This window comes from Thermobia domestica, chromosome 16 (assembly GCF_964235325.1).
Source record: "Thermobia domestica chromosome 16, izTheDome1.hap1.1, whole genome shotgun sequence".
Taxonomy (NCBI): Eukaryota; Metazoa; Arthropoda; class Insecta; order Zygentoma; family Lepismatidae; genus Thermobia; species Thermobia domestica.
The window spans coordinates 63,447,106-63,464,463 of NC_137469.1; the positions used below are offsets into that span (position 1 = coordinate 63,447,106).

The 17,358-nt window shown below is 36.1% G+C and overlaps 1 protein-coding gene across 4 annotated transcripts in view; it reads right to left on the bottom strand.

Moving 5' to 3' along the window:
- LOC145673107 (oxysterol-binding protein-related protein 9) overlaps positions 1-17,358 on the bottom strand; it is a 443,064-nt gene that overhangs the window by 61,336 nt on the left and 364,370 nt on the right. For all 4 annotated transcript variants that reach the window (XR_014128719.1, XM_081742477.1, XM_081742478.1 and 1 more), the window contains one exon: positions 9,884-10,017. Coding sequence is in view for 3 of the 4 variants with exons in the window: in XM_081742477.1 (XP_081598603.1) it covers positions 9,884-10,017 (134 nt within the window). In the remaining variant the exon portion in view is untranslated. The remainder of the gene's footprint in view (positions 1-9,883; positions 10,018-17,358) is intronic.

Genomic DNA, 17,358 nt, shown 5'->3' on the forward strand with positions numbered 1-17,358 from the left:
AAACAATCGCACACCGTGTAAGCAGTCGTGCGCGGGAAGGTGTTTTGAGTTTTTTGTGTCGGAAAGTAAATTTTTGTGATGATAGTTCGTTCTCATTTGTGAAGTTCAGACGTATGAGAGGGAGTCTGAATTTTGCAGAGATAAATCTACATAGATTACTCCATAAAATAGCGCAAGTAAGTAACTTAATGGGTAATAACAAATCTAGTAATTAACGTTACGCTAAAAATTGGCACAGTGATGTACCAAGGGACACATTACCGTACGTACCTAGGGACACAAAAAGTATCTGTCCCCAGGTACAACGAGTGTACTTTTGCATCAGGAATGTAAATTTTCTTTTAATGCAGAAGAAAATTATTTACTAAATATTCTTTCTCGTCTCGTTACAGATTGTGCAATGCCTCGCAGTAAGTGTGGGAAGAAAGAAATGCACCCAGAAAAGAGGACGTCGAAGCAGCTGTACGTGAAGTTTTGTAGTCAAAGTCTTCAATCAGAAGTGCGGCAATGAAATATTCTGTTTCAAAATCTGCCCTTACTCGTCTCGTTACAGGATTCAAAGGGCTACGAACGAATGGATGAATTCACCTGAAAACACCAGGAATCGAGTTACCATTTATGAGGTCGCCGAAATAGTTGGTAAAGCATACGAATTGAATTGGCATTTACTTTAAGAAATATTACTAGTGGGTTCAGAGTTACTGGGATAATTCCACTAAATTCAACATTTTTCAGAACCATGAATATGTGAGCCCAAGCGGCTTCAGTCAATTTCCAGGTCATTCTCAAAGCAATCAAATCCAGGAATTGTCCATTAATTGCTCGGACGAATGTATGGCATTATCAGATAGTTCTTGTTATCAGAAGACCCTGTGGTTACCTCAGAAGAAGGAAGTTCTGGAGTAACTTAATTGATGCTAAGACCTCTTTTGTCATGTGAGAGGGAAAAAAACGCCAAACGTTCGAAGGAAGGTAACCTCTAGAATGATTGCAAACACGCCAGAAAAGCAAAAATTAGAGCAAGGACGCAAGAAGGTGTCCAAAGTAGTTCGTCGTTTGACACCTAAAATGAAGAAACGAAAGGAATATGGCACAAGGAGCGAAGATGAAGATTTAAGTATTCTTTTAATTCGTCTGAAGATGAATTAGATTTAATTCAAGAGCTTATGGAGAAGGAAACTGAATTTAATTTTGAGGGCAATAGTAATACAGGAGACTACATTTTAGTACAGTGTTCAGGAGTGAAAGAAACTAAACATTTCGTTGTAAAAGTTGTAAATAGAAATGAAAATGATGTAGGTTTTGCTGTGAAATACTTGAAAAAAAATAACAAAAACGGACACATTTGTCACGAAGAGGATTCAGAAATTTTCTTTCTTTCACCTGACTATATCATAACAAAATTACCTGAAACTTAAAGAGTTGGCGGCACAAAAAGATCTATGAACCACTTAAGTTTTCGATCGATTTCTCAGGGTTCAATCTTAGTTGAGGAAGTTGATAAGACATGAACGTAATCCTACCGAACTTTGTTTTATCAGCTCAGATTTTAATCTTCCCAATTTGGTGTTATTATCCTCTATTGTTATAAAGTAGTTGTTTTCCTCGCTCCCCTATTCGAACATTGAAGAGTTAAGATAAAACAAACGGATAAGGGACACAAAAGGAAAATATTGTTATTTTTGTTCTAGAAATGTAAAGAAAATTATTTCTTTACAGTTTAGGATGCAATCCAAGCAATCTACGATTAATCTATAGATTAAAGGTAGCACATTATCTCAATTTTTAGAGCAAGCTATCTTAAACTTGTCATTCTAATCTTTGCAAAGTTTCATTCTAGTTTACAAGTATATATTGTTTATATCTTTTTAAAAAATGTATAATTTGTTTTATTAAGCATTTATCAATCAATCCTATCTCATAGCTACTCACTATATAATCAAAATTTTAAAGAACTATTGTTTAGGAACATACTAATTCTATTGTATAACAAACTATATTATATTTAAGTTGTGTCCCTTGGTACAACGCTAGGTGTCCCTAGGTAGATCGTATAGATGTACCTGAGGACAAACGCACCACCTTCTTTAATTTCACGTTAGTGTCTACAAATATTGTTGTAACATTCTGAGAAAAATTTAGAATGTATAAAAAGCTTTGTGCATGTTCTCCTGTTTTTTATTTGCATGTATCATGTAAAATTCTATTCCAAAAAAATCCGAGAAAAAATGTGTCCCTAGGTAGAGCACCTTCCCCTACTCGCATGTTTTTACCGAACAGTCGTTTTCATCTCGAATTAGCTGTTTTTCTCCTACAGATTTCAAAATAAAGGAGAAAAATGACAATAAAAGTTTGAACTTCATAGCGATGACAGAAAGTAACAGTGCCGGGAAAAAAAGATGCCGGTACTCACCATCGAGTAAATACATGAATTTCAATCCATCATGTCACGGAAATATTATCGTGTCTCTATTTTATAAGTTTATAAATATTATAAACATACGAGATATGAGGCTAGTTAACTTTTCATCATTACTTAGTTTTCTTTTCATCCGTTTCAAATTGCATTCTTAATAATTGACATGAAACCAAATTAATTTTACACAATCAATTGCAAAATTCATTTTAAAGAAGTGTTTGAGCAATGTTGTCAACCTGTTATTTTCCACTTCTTGAATAGCCCGAATTCTTTGTGAGGAGTAAAATACTTATAATTAAGGTAAATCATTCTGTAGGACACATGCTGAATATATGATTACAATGTCAAATTCATTATTATTTTTTATGTAATATTTGTATCTCACATCAGAATTTAAAGAATGCCTTCAAAGTGAAAAATCACTAGAGGCCACGAAGGTGGAGGCTGATTTTGCAGGGAAGGAGTACAAAGCCAGTTTCGCCGCCATTGTTGTGGCCCAGCTGGCATTTGGTGCGAGCGGCCCGAGTTCGATTCCCGGTGGGGACACTCGGTCGGAAAGGTGTAACAGTTTTTTTCAGGACAGCCATCCAGAATGAGATTTCTCCTGGGTTTTTCGCATTCGCACCAGGCAAATGTCAGGATGGTCCCTAACATAATAGTCCCAGGACGCTTCCCCATTCCTTTCTCTCTCCTCAATTCCGCGGGCAGTGTGATTGCTGTGGGACATAGTTCCTCGTGACGGGCTAACATGGCCATAGATACCGAAGTCCAGAAATCTAATCCTAATTCTTCGCTGCCATTACTAATATGACTGCCTTCTGAAACCGCCACTGTCAATGACAATAACCACTTCGCTTCGAGCATTTCCTGTGTACTACATCCATTCGAAGCATACATTTTGGTATTGCCTTTTTCCCAATACAGTATATAAAAATTTCTCTTAAAAGACAGCAATACTTTGGAAAGATATGCAGCTGAAAGTGGTAAGGAAACATGAACCTCATTTACTAGTAGCATCTCTGAATGAGAGTGATGGAGGGTAGAAACCAAAGTAAACTACGGCAAAGTTCTTGAGTGGCACATACAATGACAATGTAACTACTTCAGCCTAATTTACCATCTGCCGAAAAATGTTTCACAAAATTATTATGTTATTTTTGATCTCTATGCCAATCAGTGTGATTTTAAGGGAGTGAAGGTGTTCGGTTTGCATGCCGAGATACTTTCTCAATTAATATTGAAACCGAAAGTGGTAATTGATTTCTACAACTTCCGGTTTCAGTAGAGGGATAGAGTGGAGATGGAATATATTCTTGAGAAGCTGAATTGATTGCACAAATATCGAAATCTATTACCACTTTTACCTTATAGCGATCAACGATAAAATCGGAAGTGATTGACTTCCGCCACTTCTAGTTTGAATAGATGGTTAAGAGAGATGATGGTATTTATTACTAGAAAGTTAAATCGGTTCCCGAAAAACCGCTTCTCACTATATCTTATCGTTTTTGCTCCATATAGATTAATATTGAAATCAGAAGTTAAAGTGGATATCTATCACTTCCGGTTTTAGCAGAGTGTAAAAGATGATATCTTTTGTTCTTTCTTTTTTTTAAAAGGGCACAGAATTTACATTTTATTCTTCACTGAAAACACTCAATCCAAAGATGATTGAGAAGCCCCAAAGGAACTATGTCCCATTTTGCTTCAAAATCGAACGTACTTCCGCTTAAATTTTTGTGACATATATATTGCTTGTATCATACTTGGAAAGAACGATCCACTGAAGTATTACTGTATTTTCTATGAGTACATTGCTCTGTCCTGATCATACCACCCTGTCTGGATTCTGCATTCTTTAGTATATTGCCTGATTCAATGATAGAAAACTGCTGAATTGAACCTAGGGAGTGACTTCTGAATAAAATCCAGACTACAGTAAAGCGGAGGATTATTTCTGTTAGAACCTCTGTCCGACAGGAGAAGTGATGGGCCCGGTATGGACAGGAAAAGAGGTATGTACACAAAGTCTCTCTGAGTATGATATGACTTTCATCTTAGGCCAATAGACTTATTTGTCAATAGGAATGGAATGAATTCGTGTGTAAAAAGTATAAACTTGAATTTGCTCATTTAATTCGATCAAATGTTAGTTCATCAGAACATCCCCACTCTCGCATACTTATCCATTTCAACCCCAAGCTGTGGGATGATCGGAATGACCCAAACAAATTATACACTATGTTTTGTCATAATTGAATAGTTTTAATGCAGATTATAGTGCAAAACTGTTTGTACATTTGAATGTATATGTGCGAACTGGTAAGATTGAATTTTACACAACTTTTCTTCTCCTTATACTTCATGGATTGCAACCCCTAAACAATAGCATTATTTATGCTAGTTGAAGGAGGATACGTACTAAATTTCATTAAAATTGGACAAGTTTCGCGATTATCATGGAACAGATGGACAGAAACACAAAATGCCTATCGAGTCGAATGGAAGAAGCTTCACTTGTAATATAACGCTCGCTTCAATAATGTTAGTTTTCAACTGGTATTAAAAACTCTTATATTCTTTCTACTCAAGAAGGCATATCCTCTCGGGAAATACATTACTATATCAGGATCTGGGATCAAACCAAAGAAGAGAGGCCATTACCATATATATTACCAAATTGGTCTGAACGTCTTTTCACTCTTTCGCAAGATAGGGACATGTTAAAAATTACTTCTTGGCCAAATTATAGTTAATATGCATTCTAATATCAGCTAAAACATTTTCCTTAATAGCAGCTCTGTCATTTTTGCCAGCTAGAATTTTTCTCCTCACGTTACACTGAACTTTTTTCTACATACAGAAAAGGCTCATTTCCGCAACTGCAGTAGTAATTTCGTGTGCACACTTGTTCCCGGCAAGATTTTCCCTATTCCAAATTCTTTTTCAAATCTTTCTTTCTTTTCGTTCTATTATACGATTCATTATCATTCACAATTTTCACCCGTCGTTAGAATTTTTATTTCTATTTTTTTTTTTTAACGTATTGGTAAGAAACATCTTTGAAAAAGTTCCCCTTTCACAGGAAAAAACACATTTCTTTCTTACTTACACTATTTTGTTTTATTTTTTAAAAATTTCTCTTACAAGTCACGGTTCTTTATGATACATTTTTGTTTCTTCCAGTTTTATTTTCTCTCACATTTTTACGCTTTCTGGTTTTATCGACTACACATTTTCATGTGACTTATTGTATCTATATATCTTTCAATACTTCCTTTCATGAAAAATATTTCTTAGAAAGAAGGAAAGAAACTTGTGAACGCATACACATAGATCGCGTTGGGCTGTTGGATTTAAAGTAAATACATCCGAACACTTAGAGATTAAACAAAGTTTTACGTACAACAAGCTTAAAAATTATTACTGATTCTTCTTTCTTCATGACCACCCAGTCGAAATGGTAAACTCGATCAAAATCAATGAAAATGTCCGGTTGTGAAAATCAGAAACTGAATGTGATGGAAGGTATCATGAAGTTGCTAAATTATAGGCTGTGGAATCAGCACCGGATCTTTTCGCCCACAAGGACTGACGGAACTTTCTTGTGGATGTATGGTTAGCGGATACGCCTTATGCGCGGGAGACCCGGGTTCGATTTTCTGATTTGGATCTCACGTTAAACTATAGTTCCACATCTCATATATTCTAGGTGTTGGCACGACGCTAATCAAATCAACTACTATGACTGGCCATCATAAAGTCTCAGATCAGATACTGTGTATCACTTTGGAGATCGGCTGCGATTCACAACAGTCACGAAGTTCAAAAATTCCCTGGCACAGGCAATGGCAAATTTAAGACAAGAGATCATATATGTCGCAATAAATAAGGGATTGTAAACACTGCATCAGGTAAATGGCAAACCTTTTTTAATGATATCGTAAAGTACATTATGTAGCTACAGAGGTGCTTCATTAAATAGTGCTAGGTTTTCATGTTCATGATCTCATTCTCTTCCTAATTTCAAATGTGTAACAGGACTTATGATACGACTAGTTATTTACAGTCGCTCTCACAATTGAGGGTACGCCTTATTTATTAACATAAAAATGCACAAAAGACATCTACATAAGTACTATTTCAAACTTAAAATATTACTTCCTGAACAGATCTAGAACAAATTATAATACATTTTCTTCGTAAACATTATTTCAGTAATGAGTAAAAAAAAAAAAAAAAAAAAAAAAAAAAAAAAAAAAAAAAAAAAAAGTGTGTATATTTGAAGTCACAAAATTGAGCGTACACACTTTAATATTGAGCGTACATATTGGAATATTGAACAAAAAAAAAAAACAAAAAAAAAAAAATCAGTAGTTGGTGGGGCCAACTTTGGCTTTTATTACAGCAGCTAACCTTTTAGCCATAGAGTATACATATTTGTAGGTCACCGAAGAAAGAATTTTGCTCCATTCTTCTTGCAGAATTCTTTAACTCAGTTTTATTCGTTATTTTATGTTTCTGCACTTGTTTTTCTAATTCCCACCACAAATTCCCAATTGGATTTAAATCCGGATACTGTGGTGGAGTTTTTAAACTTTTTGTAGTGTTACATAATAACCACAGTTTGACAATATGAGCAGTATGCTTGGGATAGTTGTCATGCTGAAAATAATAAGATGACTCCATACCAAGCTTATTAGCACTTTCCTTGATATTATTCTTTAATACTGACAAATACCCGTATTTGTTCATTGTAGTATCAATAAGCTTCATGTTACCGACACCAGAAGCGGACATACAGCCCCACATTACGGAGCCACCTCCGTGTTTGACAGTGGGGCGTAGATTTTCCTGTTGTAGGGCTTTATTGGGTCGCCGCCACACATACTGCAGTCCATCTGACCCGAATACATTAAACTTGCCTTCGTCACTGAATATCACTAAATCCCAGAATGTAAGAGGCTGTGAAATATACTTTTTAGCGAACGCCAATCTTTTACGTTTGTTAACTTCACTTATCCGTGGCTTCTTTCTTGCTATGCGACCATGGTATCCAGCTCTTTTCGACGTCCTACGTACCGTTTCACACGAGATTGCTTTTCCCATCACAAATGCAATTTTCGTGGCAAGTTTTGGCACACTTTGACGTGAATTTCTTCTTATTTGCATAACTACATTTCTTTGCTCTCGCTCATTTAGAATAGATTTTCTACCCCTCCCTCGTTTATTGTGCACTGTTCCTTCATATTTAAATTTCTCAACAATTTTTTGCATTGTAGAATGCGTTTTACCCACAAGCTGTCCAATTTGATGCAATGACTTACCTTGTAAAGCGAATTTCACTATTAAGTTTCTGACTTCCATAGTTGTCTCTCTTCTTTCAGTCATTTTGCTTTTGTTTTCACACAAAACATTCGGCGTATCAAGGTAAGTACTGATGAAGCACAACGATCACTAAGTAAGGCCTATTGCAATTTTGTAACCTCTCTACAGTCTTGCAATGGAGCCAAATGCTAAGGTGTACATTCAATTCTGTGTCTTTGTTTTTTATATCCTGCGGGAACTAGTACGCATACGTCCTTCGAAACACAGCAATTTCTTACTTATATTGACTAAAGAAGCCTCATACTCTTTCAACATAGACCCATGCTAATTTATCGAAACAAAAGATTACATACGTAGACGTTACAGCAGTCTTAACACAATAACTACAAGTGTACGCTCAATTGTGAAAGCAACTGTATATTAATACATCAGACTCAACTCTCTCAAAACCATCTAAAACTTAGGCAATTCTTCCAGTGTTCATTTCTTCCTTCAAGGGCATTTACCACAATTTCCCCAATTTTACATGACATTTTTAAAACTACATAATAATAAATGGTGTACACAAACGGTTAAACGCGTTTAAGATTTTTCTATGCTTAACCAAGTTTTCCAAAGTGGCACTTGATATTATAATGTTGATACAACATAATGTTGACCATAATTTTTCGGCAGAATTAGTAAGGCGAAACGTTATGCAGCTTCCCCAGACCGAGACCCTGCAGCAACACTTGGCATTATGGACACACAAACTGCCTCTGTGCACATCCTGCTTCTCTGGCAACACCCACGATAGGCAATGAAACAACCCAAGGCAAAATCCTCTGCGCCATCTGCAAAGTGTCCGAACAGGAAAACACAGCTACCCACTCCGACCCAGGGAGGCCACTCCCCACACCGAATTACCCAAGGATGTTATAAAATAGAGGATCTGTCTATACAACAAAATCGTGAAGCCATACGTCACAGCTTCGCCACACCTACTCTGCCCACTCCGCGCCACTAAGATCGCAATGTTTCGAGCCAACAATCATGGCGGAAACGAGAGTAGCCAATCAGACATGCCAGCTCAGACGATGCTCGGTTGTTTTTTTTTTTTTTTGGCTTCACTGAGTTCATACTGGTATGATAAAGATACGTATGGGCAGATCCTCTATTTTATAACATCCTTGGAATTACCCATCATAAAACCAAGAAGTGACATCACAGCTGTAAACTCCGGCCCTTCTGAGGGCCACACTAGCCCAGCCCATAATGTCCATGCAAGAGAAGAAACAAGTTTAGGAGACCAACCTGCACCACAATACTCACAGAAGACCAAACCAACATACCAATCCAACGCAAAAACTCATGACAGGCATTAAAACTATCCATCAAACTAATTTTTCAAGCCCAATTTCATATCATCAACTACGCTCAAGGAAACATACACACTGGTCACTCCAAGGTTACCGAGTCGTCTACAGAACGAAGAACACGAAGTATCTTACAAAGAAAATCAAAATAAACAAACAAAATCATTAACTCGACCAGAAGACTTATACACGCCAACAGAAGGAAGAATTCAAGTGAGCATAACAAATGTGTTTTCCCACAGAAGCTAACCCATTCCTCACGCCAAAAGAACAAGCAGCATTTATCATTGATGAGACTATAACCGACAAATAGCATACACTTACGGTGAACAGCAGCAAATCCAATCAAGTAAAAGAGAAGAGCAGCAATTCATCTCAATAACACAAGAAATGATCACCCAGAAAACCCATGAAGAGAAGCGATGTGATGTGATAACCTTACATCGACAACAGCCAGCACTCATAAAGCTTTCTTCAGCAACGCCGATAAAAGAAGCCCAAAAAATATAACTGCTACATTGGACACAGTAGTGGAGTCCTTTTTCCTCTCTTACGAGGGAGGGAAAACCGACTTTGATGATAATGATTCGACTCACAATGTGACAATCTACACTCCCCACTTAAACTCGCAAAATTATGCCCTTAAACTTTTCAAAGTTTCGGGAGTTCAACCTTGGAAGGGATTAAACAAGATAAATACTCTTCGTGACGTATAGAATATTTCGAATACTGTATTATTTTAAAACTTTTACTCTTTAATATATACACAGAACATACTCACCGTCATAATCTATGGTACCATCCTCTCGTATAGGAGGACGTGATTTACTTTCCTTAGCATCTCTCTTACATGTCCCTGCCGCACTTGTCGCCTCTGATAAATTCTCCACCGCATCTTGAAATGGTCTAGGCCCACTACAAGAAACAAAGAAAGAAAATAAACTATACACTTCTATTCGTTAAATGGAAATACTACGCCAAATTTTAATAACATACAGGGATTAGCCAAATTAATATGAGTGGGATATTGGAGTCATTCGTGTTTAGTTACTACGGCGACAGCTAAGTTTAACTTCGAAACAAACACACATAAGCTATATTCATCAAACATTTAACAGCAAATAATACTGAAAAATCGTTATTGAACACTAAACATAGGGTGGCGCACGAAAAAGTAGCACATGTATCATATACGCATCTAAAAAAAATAAATAAAAAATGATCATTTTTGTGACCGCACAACGGGAAAACGGTAGAACCGTTTGAAAAGACTTTTTGAATATATTTTAATACCTACTTGGAACTGGATTTTATCATACTAGTTTGACTAAAATCCGTATACTAAGGACAGAAATGGGAGTTTAAATTTCTTTCAGAAATAGAGTATCTAACAAGCCGCTCAAGTGCGGAAGATCAAACTTGGAATATAAACCACTCATTAAAAATAAGAAAATTCGGGTCTCAGCGTTTTCGAAAATTCAGCTCTTAACTGAAGGAAGAGGCTATTTACAAATGTTCGAAAATGCTGGCACACATGCCCGCATATTTTTTAATGACGAATTATACAATGAGTTTCATCCTCGTAACTTGAGCAGCTCATCACATACGAAATTCTTGGCATAAATATTGAACCCTTCCCTCTTAGAATGTGCATTTTAATCGAAGTGGGTACTAGCTATTCTCAAATATTCATTTCAAACGATTTAGCCGTTTTCCCGTGAAGCGAACACAACTTTAATTTTTATTTGTAGGGTACACAGGCAACTTTTTACGCTCCACCATGTATACTGTTATTTTTTTTAAAGACACAAATTACAAATATTATCCGAAGAGTAGTGAGCCTTTGAGCCCAAGATGGTGTTAATGTTCCAAATCTCACGGTATATGAGTCGCAGCGGGTCAGGCCGAATGTTATTCGACAGTTGAAGTTAGTATATGTGCAGTAAGTGTTGGAATTCTTATAATCACGGGAAGATATTGTGTAGTCAAGATAAGTAAATTTTTCACAAGACTGTGCTATATTTTACAATTTTATTTTGATAAAGAAGTACTGCGCTGATCCATTAATTTGTGATATTACGGACAAGATACATATTAAAAGTAACAGCTAAAAGATGATTCCATTCTTTCGTTCTGGAAATTTCGATGTCCAATATGCTACTCGCCGTAGAAGACTAATCACAACAAAAGCGGATGATATTCTGGCAAAATCAGGCAAGATCGGCATATAAGTAGCCAGTGACATAAACATCCATAACCAGTATTAAACCATTTGAAGAAAGGTGGATAGAAACAGATGTTCGACTTGTGGCTGATATTTGATTTCACTCAAAAGCATTAACTTCATCGAATTTCTACTAGGTGGGCAAAACCGGTTTTTATAAAAACCGAAAACCGGTTTCTATAAAAACCGAAACCCGAAAAACCGACCTTTCGGTTTTCTCCAAACTGGTTTCGGTGAAAACTTTTCGAAAACACAAAACTATTCCTGTAGAAATGGATTCGGTTTCTGGAGAACAACGAAACACCATTCTGGTCAGAAATAGAACAAATTAAAAAAAACGATAACCGGTTTCGGAGAAAACCGAACCGGTTTTGAAAACCGAAACCGGTTCCGGTGAAAAACCGAAACCGGTTTTTTGAACATTTTCAAAAACCGGCTTCGGTTTATCTAAAAAAAACGAAAAACGGGTTTTTGTGCCCACCACTAATTTCTACTGAAACGTAACGAACTCGAGCCATTTCTGAAGCGGTTGATCACGAGTGATGAAAAACGAATAAACTACAACAAGTGCGAGAAAGATTATGCTCGAAGCAAGAAGCAGCTCCCAATTTGTGCCAAAGCCCACACAGACGACCAGGAAGGTTATGCTGTGTTTGGCGGGGTTGGAAGGCTATTGTGCATCACGAGCTTCTATCGCCGGGCAGAACGATATACTCGGACCTGTACTGCCGACAGTTAGCACGTGTGCACTTAGCACTTCAAAAGAAATAGTCAGAACTAGTCAACACTAAGGGTGTCATATACTACGCTGACAACGCCAGACTGTATACATCTTCAACGACCCACTAGAAATTCAGAGAACTTGACTTTGAAGAGTTTTAATGTATATACAATATAGCCCAGACCTGGCACCGTCAGAGTATTTGTTTCGATCTCTGCAGAACTTTCTGATGGTGTTAAGTTAGTTTTAAAAGAGGCCTCTGAAAAGCATAACTTTTTAAAAACCATACACCACAGAAGTTCTATAGCGACGTGATTATGGTGTTATCGGAAAATGGCAGAAGATCATTGAACAAAATGATGAATATGAGGTTTCGAATATAGGACAATTACGATTATTTAAAAACGCGACAATTGCGATCACTTTCTTGAAAGTCAGAAAATATGTGTTGCAACAACTGTGACGACCTTAATCTCATAAGTTTGTATGAAATTTAGGGTTAAAATTTTATATCGACGCAAAAAACTAGCCTGTTGACTGAGAAAATTACTCACATAAAGGTACGACAAACTGATAGTATAACGTTTGATGTGTGTTTTGCTTACAAAACCAAATGACTAAATCTGATTGCCAAATCCCTTAATCGGTACCCAATAGGATAATAATATTTGTTAACCTTTGACTAAAGAACATAATGATTCTCGACCCAATGCTATTTCACCTCTGGATTGGCCAGGCATATACAGGGAGTTTGAAAACAACACCGACAACATTTGGGAGGTGATTTCTGATACCAAGATAAGACAAAAAGTATAGAGTAACCTGGGTGCACAAATGCTTCCTTTTGAAGTTATAGGCTTCCGAAAAAAAATGAACTTTAAAATTCCATAACTCCAATACTATGCAACCTACCGTACTCGGGTCAAGACTTCACTTAGGAACTAGTATTGCCCTATCCAAATATCAAGTTTCAGAATTCTGAGGTACTTCTGCAACAATTTTAATAGATAGTTGGTGAGTATTTCAAATTATATGCAAGTAGCCAAACTCCCTCTATAAAAATTGTTGCGTGAGTACCTTAGGATTTTGAAACATGTTATTTTGAATAGAGCACATATTAGTTCCTAAGTGAAGTTTACACCCGACTACGGTAAATCCCATAGTTTTGGAGCTATGGATCTTTAAAGTTTATTTTCTTCATGTTTTCGGCAGCCTATAACTCCGAAACGGAGCATTTGTGTACCCAGGTTGGTCTATACCTTTTGCCTTATTTTGGTGTCAAGAATCACCTCCCAAACGTTGTCGGTGTTGTTTTGAAATACACAGTATATGCTTGTAAAGTGAAACATGTAGTCTGATTTAACTTATTACAAGATCTCTCTGGTGCTTTGGAACTCAAATTCACGATATTATTTTCATATATTTTTAACAGAGAAAAAGACGAGGTATGTACGCTTCATTTTGTTCTTGATAGTGTTACTAGTTTCTATAATGTTACAAGATACGCGTAATTCTCTCATGAGCTTATTATTTTTAAACTCAAAACACTACACTAATATCAAGAATAGAACTAGGTTTTAATGTAACAAGTTGGGATCCGAATGATTTAATCAATAACTACAGTAGATACTTGTCGCGAAAACTTTATTTTAATTAATTCATTTATTATATTTACAAGAAGCATGTGTGTCACTGTTAACAGAAATCAAACTACAACAGATACATTCTGCTACTTACTAAATATTTACATATTTCTCACACAGTACATAAATAGATAATGTTTTCAATCATAATAAAAACTATCAATTACACCCGACTGCCTAATTTTCAACACTGATCTTTAACATGCCAAAATTGTTGCGTATTAGTTCAAAGTTCCGACTATTTTGCCAGTCTCAAGCCTGGAAAAAGTATGACAGAAATCGGTAAAATGAAATGAAATGAAATGAAATCTTTGAGTTTTACGTCCCACGGTTATGCCGGTTAGGCTAAAGGAGACGGTGATGATGAGTAATGAATGAAATGGTGGAATGAAGAAAGTGGGAGGAAACGGGAGAACCCCGAGAAAACCCACGCACGCGGTGTTTGTCCACCACAAAGTTCACTTGGCGGGGACTGGGATCGAACCCGGGACTCCAAGCACTAGAGGTGAACGCTCTACCACTGAGCCACCGCGGCCCAACAGACAGACAGAAATCGGTAGTTTATCGTTAATATTGGTGTGATTATTTGGTAACAATATTATTTTTTCATAAATTATAGAATAGCCATAACTAATATTTTGACACTTTCAGTTGATCGTGGTTGTCGCAGGTCGCTACATCATGGTTTTATGTTATTTTCGAAAAAAAAAAAAATAAATGTACTCTTAATTTTGATCTCCGAAAGTAAATATATTTTTAGATAACCTGATAGTTTCCTGAAAATTTAAGAGAAAGTTATTTAATGTTATCTACAATTGACAAATTTTACGTTGAAGATACCTTTTAACTGTAACATTTCTTGCTGCGAGAAAGCATACGGATCGTAACTGTTTGTTAAAGACCTCCTGTCAGTAATAATACAGTACGAAGTCGAAAATCCGAACTAATTGGGACCACAGGTAGTTCGGATTTTCGAAAATGACCAAGAAAATGCCATTTAGGCTTAAATATACTGTACGGTATGCTCTTTTATCGATACAGTGGTTAAAAAGTACGTACAATAATTACAATACCGTACGTAAGGCTACTTACATTTAATGTTTCTGAAGAATCTGCTCGTACTCACACTTAAAACTTAACTTGTATGGGCTTAAGGGAAAATAAAAATAAAAATATGTATGACAAACAATTACATCGTTGCATGAGAACCAGAGGAACGTAACTCCATTTTCGTAGGTTTACAGGCGAGAGGACAAACATATTATTTTCTTAGAGAGATGTGTGTTTAATAAGGTTGTAATTGAGCTACATTATAACAGATGATCGTCAAGGAGAACAGTTGGCGTTACGTTCCATTTACAGCAAGTGGGGCTTTCAAAATTATGTCTTCTCATTTTTGAAGGACAAGAAAACATCAAGAAAACGAAAACAGCATTTTTGAAGTACGTTCCTCTGGTTCTCACGCGACGACATATAAATGAGCTTTTGTAAAAACAATTGGCTTCATACAACGCGGACGGCAACCCTATTGTTTGTTTATCGCAAGCGCTAAGACGTCCTACTGTAATTAGAAAATCAATATATATATGAAGATATAAAAATCTGAATGGAATATGACTGGGAAATAGGAGTATGGTCGATCTGCCTACCATCTGAAATTCCATGTGAAGCTTACAATGTTGTCGCGGAATTTTCATCGTGTTACTGACAGATGTATCTTGCTCAAGTGTGATCGACTTTTGTTTTATATCTAACATTTGTTTGAAGTTGCTAGTAAAAAAAAATCTAACGAACAATTTCTATAATTATTTAGTCAAAGTATAATTATTTATGTACTTCAGAACGTAAAAAAAAAAAAAAAAAAAAAAAAAAGCTCTGAACATTGCGGTTGGAAACCCAGAAATGGCAATTTTGGAATGTACATTTTGAAACAAAATAAATGAGACTCATCTTCAATTTTTTGTCTACATAGAGACTAGATAGCAGACAATGTCCCAAACAAGTTTCAGATCTGAGAACCATATACTTAATTTTGGGGGAATTTTTCAACATTGTAAATTTTCGAAAATCGTGTATTTTCACCATCAAATAAATATCTCAGGAAGGACACAAGTGAAAAATCTCAAATTTGCACAAAATTGCATCACTGAGTTGTTCAGTAACAAGTCGGTAAAATTACATCACTGAAACTTGAGTGGTTTCTGAATTATAAGTTTCTTCTTCACTGGGACTTAATTTCATGAAGCGCCATGAGGAGTGGATATAAACTTTGTCGCAAAAGTCAAAATAACAAGACAGTAATGTTTAATGGGTAAAGTAAGCATAATTTATGAATCATATCTTGTACAAAAAACTAAACGTCTCTGTTATTTCTTTTCTGCCTATAGCGCTGTTAAGACATCAGTAAGGTAAACAGTTGACTATTTGTGTACAGAGTTCGGCGCTGATATTGAAAGAGTTGTAAACTCTGTGGGTGTGTTTCCGGAGAACCTTAGTGATTGGCACCCACACTTTGTCATTCGTAGATAGTTTAAAAAAGGTTCTTGGGCCATGGGGATGGAACAAGTTAATAAAAAGATCGTTCTTTTCCTGACTGATGTCTTTAATTCTCCCAATCCCCAATTTGTCGTCGTAAATACAGGCTACGGTATCATTAGGTGCTAATGACAACATGCTATGTTCTTCATAACATCTGATTTGTGTTTGCATCAGAGGTATAAATCTATGATATGATCTAGAAATGATAATTCTTTTACAAGTAGCAAATTTTTAATTTCTTGCTGTTTGACTGCACTTCTTCTGATGAAACAGATAAATTGTACATCTGAGATATTATCAACACAAAACCTGTACATCTATTGAGCTGTTAAAATCACGAATTTCACATCACTGCAACAACTCATAACTCAGAAACCACTCAAGCCTCAGTGATGCAATTTTACTTACTTGTTATTGCCCAACCATCGTCTATTTTGTGCAAATTTGAAATTTTTCACTCGTGAGATATTTGGTGAAAATACACGATTTCCGAAAATTTGCAATGTTTAAAAATTTCCAGAAAATGAAGTATATAGTTCTCAGATCTGAAACTTGTTTGGGACGTTGTTTACTATCTAGTCTCTATGTACACATAAAAAAAAAATGAAGATGAGTCTAATTTATTTCGTTTCAAAATAAACATTCCAAAATGGCCATTTCTAGGTTTCCAACCGCGATGTTTACAGCTTTTTCTTTCAACGTTCTGAAGTATGTCTCAATGTGCACAGAATGTTACCCATTCCATTAACTTACATATGGTTTTGTTTCTAACTCATTATTTTTAAAACCTAAAAAGTTACAGTGTTTAACGAAATCATCAGAAAAGTTCAAAATACGCACACGCGCCTATACAAAATGGCCACTACAAAAAAACCTGCGCGGCTAAAAAGTAAATGAATACCCGTTTTCAACTTCCTGAATGTGGTACAATCTGAGGTTAAAAAATTAAAAAATAAATAAATTTTGTCAGCAACTTTTGATCTGGAAATTGGTCGATTTCATTTGGATTGCCCCAGAAATGTATGTACGTACATTTTTGCAGGCACTGTTGTCTACAAGACTAGTCTCGAGGACAAGTCGAGACGAGAAATTTCTCGAGTCGCGTGGCAACATAAGTTCCCTCAAGTCTT